The sequence below is a fragment of the Corylus avellana genome, chromosome 6 (assembly GCF_965113065.1).
Source record: "Corylus avellana chromosome 6, dhCorAvel1.hap1.2, whole genome shotgun sequence".
Taxonomy (NCBI): Eukaryota; Viridiplantae; Streptophyta; class Magnoliopsida; order Fagales; family Betulaceae; genus Corylus; species Corylus avellana.
Genome location: NC_142495.1, coordinates 20,547,988 through 20,567,735, shown reverse-complemented (window position 1 = coordinate 20,567,735; position 19,748 = coordinate 20,547,988). Strand labels below are relative to the sequence as shown.

Sequence of the window (19,748 nt, the reverse complement as noted above, 5' to 3'; positions counted from 1 at the left end):
TCGAAGTGGCATTGGGGCAAAAAATGAACAACAATAAGAAAGCTATTTTCTTCAGCAGAAATACTTCCATTGAGGATGGAAAACAGATACAGGAGATAGTGGGGATTCCCATGAATCAACGTTATGACACATACTTGGGGCTGCTCGCTTTGATGGGACGGTCACGTACGAGGGCTTTCAAAAGTATCAAGGAAAATGTGTGGAAACGTCTCCAGGATTGGAAGCTCAAATTCCTGTCTCAAGACGGAAAAGAAATATTGTTAAAAGTTGTGGTGTAGGCGATCCCTACCTATTGTATGAGTGTGTTCAAGCTACCAAAGGAATTGTGCTTGGAGATAAATTCATTGATGATGAGATTTTTCTGGGGGCACCAAGAGAAGGAGAAACGGATCCACTGGATGAGCTGGAGCAAGATGGGTCTCTCTAAGACTCATGGAGGTATGGGCTTTCGGGATTTTGTTTGTTTCAATCAAGCTCTGTTGGCAAAGCAAATTTGGCGCCTATGGAAAACACCGAAAAGCCTAATTGCAAGGATTATGAAGGCCAAGTACTATCCGGGTTGTTTGGTCCTTGATGCTCCTTTAGGGAAAAAAACCTTCTTTTGCTTGGAAGAGTGTTCAAGGGACGTGTGACCTGGTTCAGGAAGGGCTGATTTGGAGAGTCGGGAATGGGAAAAAAGTTCGCATCTAGAAGGATAAATGGCTCTTGTCACCAACCACTTATATGGTGCATTCACCTCCTTTGGTACTTGAGCCAAATGCTATGGTTTCACAACTTATTAATGCAGATACAAAATGGTGGGATCAAGACCTTTTGCAGCAGATTTTTTCTAGGGAAGAGATCCTTGCTATACAATTGGTGCCAATAAGTTTGACGGATCAAGAGGATACTCTCATATGGAGGGGAACAACAAGAGGTGTTTTTTTCGGTAAGAAGTGCTTATTGATAAGTGCCAAATATTGCATATTTGGACCCCTTTATTTACATTAGTGAATCCTTTAGCTGTGTCGTTATTTAATATTTTGTGTTAGTTTTGTGTTTTTAGTGTTTTGTAGGTCATTGAAGAAAAACTGCAGCTTTAAAGGGAAAAAAACGAAGTTTGGAATAAAGCATACTTTGAGAAGACCTAGATTGTGTGGTTAAGTCTAACCAAATCCAAGAAAAGGTTAAATCAGATTCAAGTTCAGATTGAATAAGATTTTGGATCGGATTCAAATTCTGCACATATCTTAGTATTTTGACCATAACTCTCCGCTCAAATATCGGATTGAAGTGATTCCAAAAATTCTTATCATGAGCATGCCCAAGTCATCATCACACTTGAGAGTGAGGAAATTGTGGATAACAAAGAGGAGGAAGAGAAAGATGAGCAAGTTGAGCATCTTGAGCAAGTTGAGCACCATGAGAATAGTGAGCCCCCAATGGATCCTAATCTGCCCAGTGACATGGAAGTGAGTACTGAAGCTCCTGCCTGCATCATTGTACCTCTTGAGACATATCAAGAGCCCAAAGCTTCATTGCCTAAATGTCTCAAAGAGCCATCTTATATCAAGATACTCAAGGACTTGTGCACACAAGCACACAAATCTAGGAACCACTTTCCTAAAAAGATCCTCCGAAGCAAGAAATTCTACATAAGATGGCGAAATATCCTTCTAGAGGGGTATGAAGTTTTGAAGAAGAAGGGGTGGAAGGGATTGGTTGGACATCCGCATGATCGGGGAAAGCGCTGTAAAGTTTTCTCTTCCAGTTTATTTTCTGCACTTCACTCCACAAATTCTTTCGTTCCTTTTTCATTATATTGCATTTCTTTTTATTTGTTTTTGTTTCTAATAGCAATTAATCTTTTGATGTTTTGTTCTGTGAAAAAAAAAAATATATATTGCTGTTAGTTTTTGTTGACAGGTGTTTTGGTGTTTAAGTTTGGGGGATGCCCTAGCCTTGTTCACACTCCGATTTCCTTACTTCCGGTAATGTATTTCTATACTACACATTGAGGGCAATGTGTAATTCAAGTTTGGGGGTATGGAAAAACACTTTGTCTATTTCTTTTTGTTCTTATTTGTTTATTTTTATTTATCATTTTGTGTTAAAAAATTTGAAAAAAAAAAATTATGCTATGTTGTTTTCAAGTTTAAGTTAAACTATAACTGTGATTTGCATTTCATTAGCTTGCTTAAAGGGTTGAACATCATCATTATGTCATTAAAAGTCTGAGTCCTTTGACTTATTTTTGGGTAAAAGAGATTTCACTTGTTTTGAAATAAATTTTTATGAGCACATTAACATGTTTTCTGTGAGGTATGATGTTTGAGCTTAAGCTTGTTCTCTTTGAGATTTGTTGGATGACCTATTGATGAATAACCATTGGCTTGCAAGATATATATAAAAAAAAAATAATAATAATAAATAAATAAATAAATAAATAAGAGAAGGAAAAAGAAAATAAAGATCATGTTGAGTTTTTCACTGCGTAACCGGACCTCTTGCCTCGTTAAGCATTGAGTGTTCACGTTAAAAGGTGTGAAGTTCAGTGTTGATTTATGATATGGCTAATCTGACTTCGTAGCCTTTTTGACTTAAGTTAATAAGCCCTTAGAGATGTTCTACATCTAGTGCCCTAAAGCCACCTGGCTTGGGAGTCATTGGCCTAACACTTGTTACATGAGTCAATTAGAAAGCTTAAGGGAGTTAGACATTGCAAAGCCTATTAAAAAAAAAAAAAATGCATATCTTGCCTCGGTTGTTTCATTTGTTAGGGATTCTTTCAAATTTTATGAAACTTGTCTTGAGTTTAAGCAGAAAGCTTCATGATTGTATGCTAATTATACTTTAAACTTTTTAGAACATATGAGGTCTCAATTGTCCATTTATGAGTGATTTGATTTTGGATTTCCTTTTGACGGTGATGATGGTGTTTGTCTTTTTAAGTTTGCTCATGAATAAGAACCAGGGTTTATGTGAAATTTCTTTCTTGTTAACAACATAGTGTACAATGTTTGTGGGTATCATTCCTGTTAAGCCTTCACGAGACTTCACTCTTCCACTAGGGATGCCTAGGGGTTTAAAAGGCTTGTTGCATATGCAAAATGCAATCGTCTCTCCCACGAAAGAGGATTTATGTTTCTTGCTTTCATTTTATTTTTTGTTTTGTTTTGCTAAGGGACTAGCAAAATGTAAGTTTGGGGGTGTTTGATAAGTGCCAAATATTGCATATTTGGACCCCTTTATTTACATTAGTTAATCCTTTAGCTGTGTCGTTATTTAATATTTTGTGTTAGTTTTGTGTTTTTAGTGTTTTGTAGGTCATTGAAGAAAAACTGCAGCTTTAAAGGGAAAAAAGCGAAGTTTGGAAGAAAGCATACTTTGAGAAGACCTAGATTGTGTGGTTAAGTCTAACCAAATCCAAGAAAAGGTTAAATCAGATTCAAGTTCAGATTGAATAAGATTTTGGATCGGATTCAAATTCTGCACATGTCTTAGTATTTTGACCATAACTCTCCGCTCAAATATCGGATTAAAGTGATTCCAACGGCATTAGAAAGCTAGCTCAAAATACTACAATTTGTTGTGAAATAGGATTTTCGTAATTCTGACAGTTTCTATGCCAAAATCGCCCCTCAATTAAAGGACATAAATCTGGACGAATCCTATTCCGATTTCAGACTTCTATTTTAACTGGGAGACAGATCTCCAAATTATCTAGGTTTACTTGGGCTTCTAGGACTTCCCTAAGCCTATAAATAGACTTCTTTGCATTCAAGAATATAGATACAATCCCAGAGAGCAAAATTCTTTTGTTTACTTTTTCTTTAGGTTTAGGTTTAGGTTTAGATTTTATTTTTTATGTGGAGCTAAATTCCCAACTAAGGTTGGGGATGAAGCCTCACCGATGAAGAACAACATCACTTTTATGTAAGTTTTTATTATTCTGATTTTATTGGGTTTTATATTTCAATTGTTTTACTTCTAATCAATTGTGTGGAGTAATTCTTGGATATCTCTTGTGATTCATGGATACATGTGATGATTTGAGATAATTTCATATGATTGATTGCTTGGCTTTTAACTCATAAAAATTGGATATCCCTTGTGATTTGTTCTACGGATACATCTGGTGTTTCAATTGAATTTGGATTCCTTTTGTGATTTGGTCAATGAATGGATACATGGGATGGTTTTGATTAATTCTTTGAAGTATAGTAAAACATATCTATGATTTAATTTGTGAGAACTTCGGATTAATATTGATGAACATAAAGTATATTGTTATGATTTGGTGAGTGTGAATTACCAAACCTTAGTACCTTTATCCTTAGATTTACTTATTTAATTTAGTTTATGTTTATCCTTTAATTTTCAAAACTAAAAAATCAAAACCCTTTTGGAACTAGATTAGGATTTAATTAGTTTAGATATAAATTGCTCTTTCAAAAATACAATTCTCTGTGGGATCGACCTCGCACTTGCAATCCATTAAACTACAATCGATTCGTGCACTTGCGAGTTAAATAAATTTACACAACACTTATCACATGCAAAAAGAACGGGAAGAGATCAACAAGGAGGAGGGATCCTCACGGACTCGTGCTAGCACCTTATGGGGTAAGATCTGGCAATTTAATATTTCAAATGCTAAAATGCACTTCAACTGGCGTGCATGCCATGAGATCCTCCCTACTAGAGTGAATCTATGCTCTCGGAAGGTGATTACCGACTCTAGCTGTCCCATATGCGAGAAGGAGGAGGAAACTACATACCATATCTTGTGGCAATTTCCTGTTGCAAGGGATGTTTGGGGAGCAGGATGAATAAAGTTCCAAAATAGTTGGTTTGCAGGACCAAAATTCCTATCAGTGGCGGAAGGGATGTTGACTAAATGTGATACGATGGAATTCTCCCAATTCATGGGGATAGCAAGGCGTATCTGGCTTTGGCGTAATGAAGTGATACACTGTGGACCATTTTTGCACCCAAGTCTCACTGTCCAGCAAGCAATACGGGCGGCGGAATATATGCAAGCACTGGAATGACTTGAAGAGCAAAAACGTAATATCGGCAGTTACAACAGCTACTACGTGGAAGGCTCCCCCCTTTGGTTTCCTCAAAGCAAACTGGGATGCCAGTGTTGATAGGAAACAAGGAAGATTTGGTTTAGGGGTGGTTATTCGGGATCACCATGGGAAATGTGGGCGGCAAAATGCATGACCCGTGCTGGTTTTTTAGATCCTATGCCTGCAGAGGCGATGGTGATGTAGGACATGTGTGTCCCCACCCCCAAGACTAAATAGTTTACTTTTAATCCTTTCCCTACTAGGAGTATATTTACTTTTCCTATTAGAATTATGTTTACTTTTCCTACTAGGATTATGTTTACTTTTCTACTAAGATTAGATTTACTTTCTCTACTAGAAGTAAGTTTACTTTTTCTCCAGGGATTTCTCTTCTATAAATAGGCTAGCCTATTATGTAAAACTCAATCAATTAAATTATTATCAAATCAGAGAATTCTTTCTCAAATACTCTAAGGAGTTTTATCTTTCTTTTAGCCTGTGAGCTTGTTTTTATCTTTTTGGGTAGAAGACGAAGATGCTTCTCCTTGCATAATCAAAGACGCTGCTCTTTTATTTGTTACCTTAGTCAGTTGGTATCAGAGCATGCCACTTAATCCTGGGAAGACTGTGGCAGTTTGACGTGGATGCCCAGCAGCAAGGAAGAGCCAATGTCTACACTATCTTTTGGGATGGTCGAGATAACATTTCGACCCTTACAAGAAGTCGAAAATTCTATTCATTCCAAGGGAAAGCCGGTCCTCCTATCCACTGGATCAAAATTTATAGAAGAAGTTAAGGAAGCTTGAGACATCATAGCATTGGTGACTGAGGGAACCCTGGGCTCCGTCTCACAAGAAGTTCCCGAGATAATGCAACCGATGTTAGAAGAATTCCAAGAAATCATGCCTGAAGAGATGCCCGAAGGACTGCCGCCCATGAAAGATATCCAACACTATATTGACTTAGTGCCGGGAGCAAGTCTCCCGAACTTGCCACATTATCGAATGAGCCCAAAGGAGAATGCTATGTTGCAAGAGTAGGTAGAGGGGTTAATTCGGAAGGGACACTTGCGAGAGAGTATAAGTCCATGCGCAGTACCGGCCCTACTTGTACCAAAGAAAGATGGGAGTTGGCGAATGTGCGTGGATAGCCGGGCAATAAACAAGATCACGGTCAAGTATCGGTTTCCTATTCCCCGAATAGGTGACATGTTTGATATGCTATCTGAGGCTAAGATTTTTTCGAAGATTGACTTGAGGAGTGGATATTACCAAATCCGTATACAACTGGGAGATGAATGGAAAACTGCGTTCAAGACTAAAGAGGGGCTTTATAAGTGGATGGTGATGCTTTCGGCCTTTCGAATGCACCAAGCACTTTCATGCGACTCATGAATTAGGTACTAAAACCTTTTATCGGAAAATTTGTCATTGTCTATTTCGATGATATTCTTATCTATAGTCGCAACCCGGTGGATCACATGGATCACATGAGGAAAGTGTTGGAGGTCCTCCATGAAAAAAAGTTGTTTATCAACTTAAAGAAGTGTAGTTTCATGATGGATCAGTTACTCTTCCTCGGATTTGTAGTCGGTGCCGATGGAATCCGAGAGGATGAAGAGAAGGTGAGAGCAATCCGAGAATGGCCGATGCCCAAGTCAGTGGGAGAAGTAAGAAGTTTCCATGGGTTAGCAACTTTCTATAGAAGGTTCATTCGGAATTTCAGCAGTATTGTAGCACCGATCACCGAGTGTATGAAGAAAGGAAAATTCAATTGGGGTGACAAAGCCGAGCAAAGTTTCTCAATCATCAAAGAAAAGCTATGCACAGCACTTGTACTTGCCTTACCTGACTTTGACAAGCTATTTGAAGTTGAATGTGATGCATCAATCGTCGGGATAGGAGCTGTGCTATCTCAAGAAGGGAAGCCCATAGAATTTTTTAGTGAAAAGCTCGACAAAGCAAGACAGAAGTGGTCAACATATGAGTTAGAGCTTTATGCTGTCTTGAGAGCCCTCAAGGTGTGGGAGCACTACTTGATCCAACGAGAGTTTGTCCTCTATACCGACCATCAAGCATTAAAGTTCATCAATAGTCAAAAGAATCTGAATCGGATGCATGCTCGGTGGGTTTCTTACATCCAACGGTTCACTTTTTCTCTCAAGCATAAGTTGGGAAAACTGAATCGTGTAGCTGACGCTTTAAGCCGTCGAGCTACCCTGCTAATCACCATGAAAGCTGAAGTGACTGGATTCGAGTGCCTAAAGGAGTTATATGAGGAAGATGAAGATTTTGGTGAAACCTGAAAGCATTGCAAGGCGGGACAACCAATGTCTGAGATACATATTCAAGAGGGATATTTATTTCGTGGGAATCGGCTGTGCATCCCGAGGAGTTCCTTACGGGAACAAATAATCTGAGAATTACATGTTGGAGGTTTGGGTGGTCATTTGGGAAGAGACAAGACTATTGCTCTGGTAGAGGAGCGGTATTACTGGCCGCAACTAAAGAAAGAAGTAAGTAATTTTGGCCGACGATGCCAGACTTGTCAGGTTGCCAAGGGGCAAACCCAAAATACGGGATTATACATGCCTCTACCAATACCAGAAGCACAGTGGGAAGAAATATCCATGGATTTTGTATTGGGTTTCCCAAGAACCCAACGAGGAGCAGATTCTATAATGGTAATTGTGGATAGATTTTCCAAAATTGCTCACTTTGTTGCTTGCAAGAAAACATCTGATGTTGTTCAAGTGGCCAATTTATTCTTCCGAGAGGTGGTTCAATTACATGGAGTCCCAAAGTCTATCACTTCTGACCGAGACACCAAGTTCTTGTCTCACTTTTGGCGAACATTATGGAGGCGGTTCGACACAGCATTGAACTTTAGTAGCATGAGCCATCCGCAGACGGACGGGCAAACAAAAGTTGTTAATCGAACTCTAGGTAATTTACTTCGATGTATTGCAGGTGACAAACCAAAGCAGTGGGACCTGGCTTTAGCTCAGGCTGAGTTTGCCTACAATACCATTGTGAATCGATCTACTGGGAAGGCACCATTTGAAGTCGTCTATGGGAGAACTCCGAGACTTGCAGTAGATCTTGCAGCTTTACCTAAGCTACCAGGTGCAAGTGTGGCAGCGGAGCATTTAGCAGAACGGGTGAAAGCTACCCAAGAGGGAGTTCGTCAGCATCTAGAAGAATCCTATGCTAAGAACAAGACGGAAGCAAACAAGGGTCGGCGATCGAAGATTTTTCAAGAAGGAGATCTTGTGATGGGGCGACTGCCGACTGGTACTTTTGGAAAGCTGAGGAATAAGAAGTATGGTCCATGCAAGGTACTAAAAGGATTAACGACAATTCATATGTGATCGATCTTCCAGAAGAAATGGCGATATCCTCAACATTCAATGTGACAGACATTTTTGAATATTTTCCACCAGAGGAGTCAGAACTTAACTCGAGGACGAGTTCTTTTCAAGAAGGGGAGACTGATGTAGGACATGTGTGTCCCCACCCCCAAGAATAAATAGTTTACTTTTAATCCTTTCCCTACTAGGAGTATATTTACTTTTCCTATTAGAATTATGTTTACTTTTCCTACTAGGATTATGTTTACTTTTCTACTAAGATTAGATTTACTTTCTCTACTAGAAGTAGGTTTACTTTTTCTCCAAGGATTTCTCTTCTATAAATAGGCTAGCCTATTATGTAAAACTCAATCAATTGAATTATTATCAAATCAGAGAATTCTTTCTCAAATACTCTACGGAGTTTTATCTTTCTTTTAGCCTGCGAGCTTGTTTTTATCTTTTTGGGTAGAAGACGAAGATGCTTCTCCTTGCAGAATCAAATACGCTACTCTTTGATTAGTTACCTTAGTCTTCCACTACGTCAGATGGCGGCTACTGTGACTGCCTATTTCTACAAGGAGTTAGGAATGAGACGGGTTCAACTGGAGGCGGACGCAAAAACTGTGGTTGATGCTGTAAATTTACGGAGTCCTGGTCAGAGTAGTCGAGGTCATCTTATAGCAGATATCCTTTTGGCTCTTAGTTCTATCCCGACTTGGGAGGTGGGATATGTTCGTAGAGAAGGGAATAATGTGGCACATGTTCTAGCAGCTGTTGCTATGCATGAAAATGTTATTAGGGTGTGGCTATATGACCCCCCGGATTGTATATGTGATTCATTGCATGTAGATATTTCTGCTATGCACTCTTTGATATAATACAATGCGATAGCAACTTTTCTAAAAAAATAAAAATAAAAAAAATAAAGAAAGAGAAGATAAAAAGAAAATTAAATAAAGAGAACCTTTTGTTTTCTTCATTAAGATATCAATTAAATGCATTCCAAATACTATAAAGAGAAAGCAAGAGAAGATAAAAAGAAAAATAGAGATAGAGAGAGAATTTGTGAACCTTTTGTTTTCTTCATTAAGACAGGTAAATATATTACAAATAAAACCTATACATTTTAATTGTCTCACATTGAGATATAAATATAAAGCAAGAGAAGATGAAAAGAGAGAATTTGAAAAGCTTTTGTTTTCCTCATTTAGACAATTCAATGCATCACAAATAAAACCCTTATGTTTTAATTGTCTCACTAAAAGGCTAACATCTAAAACACAACATGAGAACCTGTAAAAATTTCACTTGCAAGAAATACTTGTATTGCTTGAGAGCACTAAATTCTTCATCTTTAGTTGCCAACACTTGAGGGTTTCTTTCTCTTCCATACCGATAATGTATCATCCCTTCTTCTTTCACTTGTATTTATAGCGCTCAAGTTGGTCCCCGTCAAGATGAAGCCTTTTTTTTAAAAAAAAAATATATCTATCTTCCAGTGATAAATACACATGAAAAAAAAAAGAGCAAAATAATTTCTTACAATTTTGGTTCGGTTGCAATTAACTTTCTGAATATAAAAATTGGCTAGAAATTTCATGTAGTAAGCAAAAAATACATATTTCTTATAAATTGATTTGTAGGAAATTTCTCATAAATCGGTCTGTAAAAGTGATGTTATATTGCGACATAGATCTCTGCACCTAACTTTGGTCTAAAATTTTAATGAAAACCATTAGACTAATATGTTAGCACCGATCATATTATTGCGCTAAGTGTCATTTTTAATAAAAAAAAATATATACATAAAAAGAAAAGAGGAGTTTGTGTTTAGGTGTCACTTCTTTTTCTTATTAGAGGACTTGTCTGAGTTTAAGTTTATAGTCGTTGTGAGTTCACTTGTGAGTGTCGAGTCTCATATTAAGAAAGTATAAAGAAAAATAGTAGTTTATATACCTAAGTGAACCCAAACCCATTAGGTTAGGCTTTTGGACTAAAGTAATGTTCAAATACGCATATTAATGCACTATTGGTAAAAACTCTCAAACCGTTTATCTCCTCAACACACTGAACATCTTAAAGTCTTTTTTTATTCTTTTCTCTCCACTCTCGATCTCCCTTCTCTCTTTCTCTCCCTCAACTTTCACAATAAAATTAATAGTCACTACTGCTAGAGATGCTAAAGATGTTCTAAGAACACCGATAGAAAGCAAAGTTAACTATTCCGAGAGAGACTTCGGTTAAGAACACCAATAGGAAGCTTAATTAATAAGCACTACTCTCAATACTTATTTCCTTTAATTATTCCGAAAGACATCCCGGGTACACTTTTTAATTATCATCTATCTTTCTCTAAAGCAATGCCCATGAGATTTTTCTATTCCTTTCCTTTGTCGGAGTTTCTTAATTCTTTTCTTTGGGTTGTTGGCAATGAATAACTTTCTTTACTTCCCCACTTTTCCTTTATATCATTCCAGTGCTGTTTCATCTTTGGTGGACAAAACTGCCGAAATCTTTTTCTTGGTCCATTATACTCTTCCATTGCTGTTCCATCTTTGGTGGACAAAAATAATATCTTAGCACATCTGTCAAGTGTTTTACTCCCTCATCGATGGGCTTTGGCTCCTTATCCTGTTGGTCATAGCATCCAAAGTAATTGTGAGCTTTCTTGACAAATTGAGTATTCTCTTTCTTCAGGTCCTCTTGTGTTCCTTAATTTGTTGGCCTTGTTCGTGAGTACATATGTCGCAATTCTACGCACTTTTAAGTTAAAATTTGGCTTATGTTTGACAAAATTTTTGAAAAATATTTTGGAATTTGAGTTTCGTAAAGATGGAAAATGAGAAGAATTTTTGTGAAATGGTGAAAATTGAAAATTATTAGGTCCACAAAAAATGATTCAAAAAGTGTTTTTGAATAGTTAAAAACTGAGATGCATTTCCAAAGCATAAAAAAAAATAAAAATAAAAATAAAATTGCGTTAGAAGCTCGCCCTCGCATATAGCAGCCACAACTCCTTTGCTAGAAGATGATCATGGAGTCCCTAAGAGATAGCTCAATTGGCTAGGGACCACGCCTAATAAAGTGAAAGTTACTAGTTTGAATCCCCCTCTCCCCTTTTGTGCGGACATCTCAAAAAAAAAAAAATGATGATCATGAGGGGGGGTGTCCTACCCGTCCTCTTTGTAGGTGGATGATTCACCTCTTTTTGTAACACCTCAGCTCTATATAGCACGTGACACATCACATCGTTGATAAAAGGACCCGATTGAAAAAGGATTAAAATTCAAGACCATTATTGAAAAATTTAAAAATTGAAGGACTTTTTTGAAAAACAGAAAGAAAGTTGGGTAGTGACTCATATTTTTCTCAAAAATTATTCAGATATTCTTTCTATATGTTTTATGTGACATGTATTTTAGTTTAATTTATTATGATCTGTCGCAAAAAAATAAAAATATTAATAATAGAGTTAAAATTATGCGGGATGCCTAAAATATCTATAATTTTTCTATTATAGATTCCTATGAATCTTCCCTCTACAAAAAGACTATCAAATACGCTTCTTTCTTTTCTCCAAATGAAACATAATCCTCAATTTTTTTTTTTGTCAAAAATAATAACATAGCATTATTAATCATTTTTTTTTTTTTTGGTAAATATAAATTTACAAGCTCCAACCTCTCTTACGAGATATGGCTCCCAACAGAAAGGTGTGCGAGCCTCGTATGAGTCACCCCAACAACAGAATGGCTCTAGACTAGCCTTCTCAATTTTTATTTTTATTTTATTTCTAACTCTTTTAATAAATATGCGATAATGTTGTGTCAGTATTTTTAGATGATTTTAAATAGGAGTGAAATGGAAATCTCTAGAAATTGGAGTTAAGAAGTCAAATTTATTTATTGGGAAAAGTTTATTTTAGACCCTTGAACTATTGTGTGTTTTGAAAAGATTTTTCAAATTTTAAAAACTCTCAATTTAACTCATAAACTTTTAATTTGATTCAATTAACCGCATTTCGTCAGATTTTAAATGTTAAAAGTGATAAAATAACATTTATACCATTTGACTTTGTTTTTGTTTAAAAAAAAATTTCAAATTTATCTTGAATTTCAAATTAATAATAATAATAATAATAATAATATTTAAAAATAAGAGGCATTTTTCATTTGAAGAGTATTTTGGTCTTTTTAAATATTTCTGATAAGAATTAATGGGAAATGGTCAATTAAATCGAATTAAAAGTTCTAAAAGATAAATTGAGAGTATTTAAAATTTGATAACTTACTCCGAACTAACTGTACTTCAAGGATACCGCATGCTCTTTTCATTCACTCTCAATGGGCCGTGATTTAGAGAACAGCACGCGGTGAAAGAAATTTTTTTTTTTAATATTTTAATGCAAAAAGAAAAAAATAAAAAATAAAAATTTGCACGGGCGTGCTCATTCACCCCCAATAGTAAAGCCGCGAATACTAATTCGATAACCTTATTTATTTATTTATTTTGTGAGTTGAAGTAAAGCCGCGAATACTAATAGTAAATAGCCTCTTATTTATTTATTTTTTTCCCGGATAGGTTGGCAGAACATGAAACAATGGGAATGTGATAGGAGATAGTGATGGGAGGTACCATACAAAACACGTGATTCCTCTCACTTGCCCTGAATGGCGGTCCATCTTCTGAATGATTGATTGCTCGTGAAAATCCTCCAATCCTGGAGATTGTATTTGCGTACTGTACTCGCTTCCCTTTTATCCATCTACCTTGTACGTTTCAGATTTTGATCTTTAACTTCGGTTCTCCTTTTCTTTTCGTTTCTTGAATTATAGGGAACTAGAGACTTTTGGCTTTTGTAGTTGGATTTGCTTTGCTAGACCAGGTTGTGTCTTTGGGGGGTATAATCTTGTTGTGGGTTTTGTTTCTTGGGTTTATTGTTTTGAAAACCCGGATGAAAGTTGGGATTTTTTAGTTGTGGAAGGTGGAAATTGAGATAGGTGATTACTTTTCAGAAGCGGGTTTTAGTTGTGATGAGCTGAAATGCGAGTTTTTCTGTAGGTTGTGGTACATTGACAGTAAAATTCAGTAAATCAAGCAGATATATTGGTCTTCTGTTATTGATTTTGGCACAATGTCTTTCCACACTATGAATTATGCATCCCATGTCATGGGTTATGTAGATATGAACAGAAACCTGTATAAGACAAGGTTGAGTCCAGCTCTAGCTGTACCTCCATCATCAATTCTCTTGCGCGCTGATGAAAGTGGTAAATCTGCTGAATCTAAGAAGGGTCCTGGTTCAAATGCACCTTCAAAAAGCAGTGACTCTACTGTTTCTTTACCGAGTCAAGCGAATACAGTAGGTATTATTGGAGGGGTGTCCGTGGTTTCTACACTGAATTTTTTGAGAAAACTAGTGAAATGGAGTTCAAAAGATGGAGAAAGTTCCCTTCCTTTTATACTTCACTCTGATTCTGTGTTATATAAGGAGTTTTTATCACATGAGAGTTCTTTTCCTTCCCTCAGGAGTAAAAGGGAATGTACTCATTCAGACCCTAGCACAATTGTGGAGAACTTGCGGAGTAAAAGGGCTTTCCTAGAGAATTCAGGAGCTCGTTGCATAGTAATGCCTTGTAATATTTCGCATTCATGGCATGGTGAGGTTTCTAAAGGATGTTCTGTTCCTTTCCTCCATATGGGTGAGTCTGTTGCCAGGGAGCTCAAGGAAGCAAAGTTGAAGCCACTTGAAGCTGGGAGTCATTTGCGGATTGGAGTACTTGCTACTAATGCAACCTTAGCATCAGGATTTTATCAGGAGAAGCTACAGAACGAGGTAAATTCATTTTGTGGCTCATGTCTGCTTTTGTTTTTCTTGCTCTGCTGTATTTTGTGAGTGCATGTTTTATTGCATATTAGGATAATTAAACATTATGTTGTAAAAGTTACCTTACATTTTATGATCCCTAGAAGGTAAACGAATGTATTTAATGTTTTACCTGTTACATTTTATGACGGCTAGAAGGTAAAAGAAAGTATTTCTTGTTGCTTCTCTATATATGTAAAAGATGAAACCTAAAGGCTTAAGCTTAACCCCTTTAGGAGTGATATGTATCGTTATGTGCTTTTGCCTTCAACAATAAAATGATGGTTGAATTCTATCTCTCCTAGTTGTGTAGGGGTCCATTTGATTGTTGATACACATGATAGGAAATATGAACTTGGAATCTTGTGACAGGTTCTGTTGAGTGGCGGATATAGAAAGTTGACTTTTACTAAATGGAGCTTGAAACTCCATAGAATGGACTGCAATAAAATATATAAATAATCTGACCATTTAGAGTTGCAATGGCTGTTTTACAGTAAAAAAAATATCTACTTCACTTTCTTGTTATCCTTGGTTACAAAATGGTGCAATATAAGACTTAATCAAAGAGTTCAGGGAGAATATAAGATATAGAAAAGGTGCATGTTGTCATTGAAACTTAATGTAATAGCTAAGTATTTTTAATCTGTTGTGATTGATCCTGATGCCTGTTGGAGAGCAATAATAGTGAACTTTAATTGCTGAAAAGAATAGCAGGATCATAAACAGAATTTGGTTTGTGGACTTATTAGATAGAGGGAAAAAAAAAAAATGAAGAGCAGAGGTGAGTAGAATTTGGATTGAGGGCATTGGACTTTACATTTTCAACTGAGATAAGCTCATTGTATGTCTCATAGCTGAATTGAGCTCAACTTTTTTTTTTTTTTCTTTTTTCTTTTCATGAAACTCGTTGAAAGTATGGTTTATTAGGATTTTGACATGACCTATTATCAATTTGCTGATAACTTTGATGATTTTGGTTCATTTGAACAATTTGTTTGGTTAATGGAGGAACTGGAATTTTATCAAGTTCAAGTCCTTAAGAACCTTACTTTGTTCAAAATAAGAATTTCTTATTTAAGAATCTCTCTTCTTTTTTTTTTTTTTTTTTTTTTTTTTTCAATTTTTTATTTATTTTATTTTAAATTTAGTTTAATTTTAAGTTAGTTATTTTTGTTTTTGTTTTTGTTTTGTTTTGTTTTGTTTTTTGTTTTTGTTTTTGTTTTTGTTTTTGTTTTGTTTTGTTTTGTTTTTGTTTTTTTTTTTTTTTCAGTCTTAGCACTTTAGCTATTTTTATTTTCTTGCATGCCTGGCGATGCCCTTTCCTAATTATTATTACTATTATTGTACTTTTAAAAAAAAATTATGTTTCATTCTCCTAGTTCTTTATATATATTGTCTACTCTGTCGAGCCACAATATCCCCTTGGGAAAATATCTGGATCCAAGCAGTCTTCTGTGGTGCAATGCATCAGAGGATCCGAAAATTCTTCAACTTATTATGGAAATACATTTATTGCATCTTACAATAATAGGAATGAAATCATATGTAACTAAATTAGGTAATAATAGGAAACAAATGCATACCAAAAGTTTCCTTCTTCAACACTCCCCCTCAAGCTGAGGCAAAGATGTCTTGCACACCCAACTTGCACAATACTGAATGAAGATTGCTGTTGGTCACTTCCTTTGTCAAAATATCCGCAAGTTGTTCCCCCGTCTTCACATAAAGATTACAAATCCATACCACACACAATTTTTCCTCAAAAAAATGTCTATCAATTTCAATGTGTTTAGTTCAATCATGTTGAATAGGATTTATGAGCAATGTTAATGGCAGCAGCCTTATTGTCGCAATATAATCTCATCGAATCCTTATAATCATATCTGAGTTATTTCAGTAGGATCTTTAACCATAATAATTCACATATCCCATGGGCCATGGCTTGAAATTAGCTTCCACACTAGATCTAGCAACTACTAATTGTTTCTGATTATGCTAGGTAACTAGATTTCCTCCCACGAAAATGCAATATCCCAAAGTAGATCTTCAATCTGTAACTGACCCCACCCAACCAACGTCTGTATAACCTTCTATTTTTCAGGTAATCATATTTGGCAAACAACTACCCTTTACGCGGTAAAGATTTCAAATATCGAAATATTCGGTAAACTGCTTCCATATGATATACTCGAGGTGAGGGCATAAATTGGCTCACTACATTGTTCGCATATGTATTATCTAGATGAGCGTGCAACAAATATTAATCTCCCAAGTAATCTTTGATACCTGCCTTTATACGCTAGAGAACTTTCATCACTCTTCCCTAACTTCTTGTTTTGCTCTACTAGATTGTCAATTGCCTTGCATCCAAGCATCCTTGTTTCCTTGAGCAGATCAAGGACATATTTTCGTTGAGAGATCAATATCTCATGTCTCGATCTAGCTACCTTGATGGGAAGGAAATACTTTAGACTTCCCAATTATTTGATTTCAAACTAATGGGCTAGATAATTCCCTACCTTTTGTATTTCTTCATCATCATTCTTGGTCAGTATTATGTCATTCACATAAATAATTAAAGCAATCGCCTTCCCTTGTAAAGACGTGATAAACAATTAATGTGTGGTCAACTTGGCTCTGCTTGTAGTTACACTTATGCATAGCCCAAGCAAATCTTTCAAACCATGCCCTAGGAGATTGTTTTAACGTGTATGATACCTTTTTTCAGTTTGCACACTTTGTCATTGACCGGAGAATCTTGAAATCCAGGAGGAATCTCCATGTAGACTTCTTCCTTTATGTCTGAAATGCGTTTTTTACATCAAACTTTTGAAGTGGCCAATCTAAGTTTTCTGCCAACGAAAGTAAGACCCTGATAGAGTTCATCGTCACCATTGGAGCAGATGCCTCCTCATAGTCTATCCCAGAAGTCTGTGTGAAGCCTTTTGCAACTAATCTTGCATTGTGTCTTTCAACTGAACTATCAGCTTTATGTTTCACTATAAACATCCATTGCTTTATGTTTCACTGAACTATCAGCTTTATGTCTTTCAACAATAACGACCTCCCTCATTTTTATTTTTTCTTAAAGTTGTGGGTGCAAGTGAGGATGCTTAAAAAGTCATCATCCTGTGCATGTTGCGAAATTTTGTAAAGCCAGCTTACTGCTTTGCCTTCCTACTTTCTAAATTTTCTTCCTCTATAATAAAAATTCATTTCATTTCAATTTTGCGAGATTTTTTTTTTATTAAAAAAAAATATTGGTTTGGTTTTTATGATGCCTTGCAAGATTTGTTATAAAAAGTAAAAATTGGTTTGTATTTTATTGATGCCATTTGCATTTATATAATACAAAATGAGTGGCAGGCAGCAGGTGAATGTAATAGTGACAAGTTTCATAGTTTTTTTTCCTCTCAACTTCTAAGGTGCTAGTAGTTGCAACAAATATACGGAGTCTAAGATGGAGTTTCCTTAGTGTATTACATAAAGTGTGGTGTCTAGAGGCTCCAGTTGAACATTATCAAAGTGTTGGGATGAAGTTATTAACTACATCAATTAGAAGCAAAGATGAAAAATGATTAAACTAAATTTATGGAAGGATCTGACTTGTTTGTCAATGCAGCCTCACCAATCTGTTTCCTGCTGTTTTTATTTTTATCCTGCTTAAGAACTTGCTTTAACCTTTATTTTACATGTCTGCATTTTTCCTTCATTTTTTTTTTTCTACTTAGAACGTAACTTCATCATTACAATTTCATTATTATTCTTCCTTTAATGGGTCTCCTGGTAAAAATTCCATATGAAGTTCTTGGAGCTATTCTAAAAGATGTTTGGAACAGATATAGAGCAGGCTTATTAATTTTCTGTGCAATAAGAAATGTGAGTAATTATCGTTCATTTTTTGTTTCTGTATATGTAAATATGTAGGGATTTGAGGTGGTGCTGCCAGATACAGCAACTATGGAACATGCAGTAATTCCTGCTATTGAAGCTTTAAACAGAAAGGACATGGAAGGAGCTCGCAACCTGTTGAGGATTGCTCTCCAGGTTCTTTTAGTAAGGGCAGTGAACTCTGTAATCCTTGCCTCTGATGATATGCTGGATCTTTTGCCTCGGGATGATCCTCTTCTTAAAAAATGTATTGATCCAATGGACTCATTGGCCAGGTCAACTATTAAGTGGGCGCAGTCTGCTGAAAAGGGGACATAGAGAACACTGAGAATGTGATTTTTTTTTTTTTTTTTTTTTTTTTTTTTTTTTTTCTGGTTAGGATGTTTCTTCATTGTAATTTCTACAAAATATTGTTTTGTAATGTAAAATTTGATTCATTTTCCTTTTTATCATGCCTGGGGAACATCTGTGCTATTATTTTATTTTTATGAACTCAATTGTGTTCAATGAAGGTTATAGAGGCATGCATTAGTCAAGTCTCACATTGGTTATGTACTAGTCTACCAGATGAGATCTTTGCTATATAAGTTACTCCAATAAGTTCTAATTGTATTTTGAACTTGTATGGTACATTTTTCAATATAAAGGGTATTCGGCTCTTTTGGAACGAGAATACCTCTCACCCTTTAGAATACCTCTCTCATGTTCTCCCTCTCTGAAATTTGGAAATAACCCAAAAATGTACTTCTGAGATTTCTTCATGTATTACATAATGTTTCAAGTAATGAAGTTTTCAAGTTATTTTGAAAGTACTTTACTTTTCATCAAAAGTCATTATGTTCATTTATGAATCAAATTGTATCCAGGAAGGAATGATACCCACAAAGTATTACTCAAAAACTACAGAACACTTCTTATCAACCAATGGTAGTACAATTCAAAAAGATTAGAATACCTCTCTCATGTTCTCCCTCTCTGAAATTTGGAAATAACCCAAAAATGTACTTTTGAGATTTCTTCATGTATTACATAATGTTTCAAGTAATGAAGTTTTCAAGTTATTTTGGAAGTACTTTACTTTTCATCAAAAGTCATTATGTTCATTTATGAATCAAATTGTATCTAGGAAGGAATGATACCCACAAAGTATTATTCAAAAACTACAGAACACTTATTATCAACCAATGGTAGTACAATTCAAACAGATTACAAGTTATCTCAAGTACATGTTTGTCAGGATAATGTTTGTTTCAAAACATCATTTGTTTTGATAAAAAATATATGCATGATTCTAAAGTAATTCTTGGAAATCCTTTCCCATATCTGTTGTATCCTTTTACAACTGAAAACAAAGGAATTACCACAAAAGTCTTAGGACATAAGGTAAAATTTAAATTCTTTAGAAAACCCCATTCTAAAGACATAAACATGTTAAAAGGAAGCTTCCATTTCAAAAACAGTATATATATATATGGGCTCCAAAGCTTGTTGGTATAAAGAGGGGGAGGGGATAACACGGAAAAGAAAAGTGTTTTTGGGTATAAGGGAGAGAAGGCAAGGCATTGAAAGGAATGAGGGTAGT

General features: G+C 35.7%; 1 protein-coding gene across 1 annotated transcript; it reads left to right on the top strand.

Moving 5' to 3' along the window:
* Positions 1-13,008: 13,008 nt before the first annotated feature.
* LOC132186906 (aspartate-glutamate racemase family) lies at positions 13,009-18,860 on the top strand. Its single transcript, XM_088517754.1, has 2 exons — positions 13,009-14,242; positions 18,203-18,860. The coding sequence occupies exons 1-2, from the start codon at positions 13,541-13,543 to the stop codon at positions 18,482-18,484; spliced, it is 984 nt and encodes a 327-aa protein (XP_088373880.1). The 5' UTR covers positions 13,009-13,540; the 3' UTR covers positions 18,485-18,860.
* Positions 18,861-19,748: the final 888 nt, after the last annotated feature.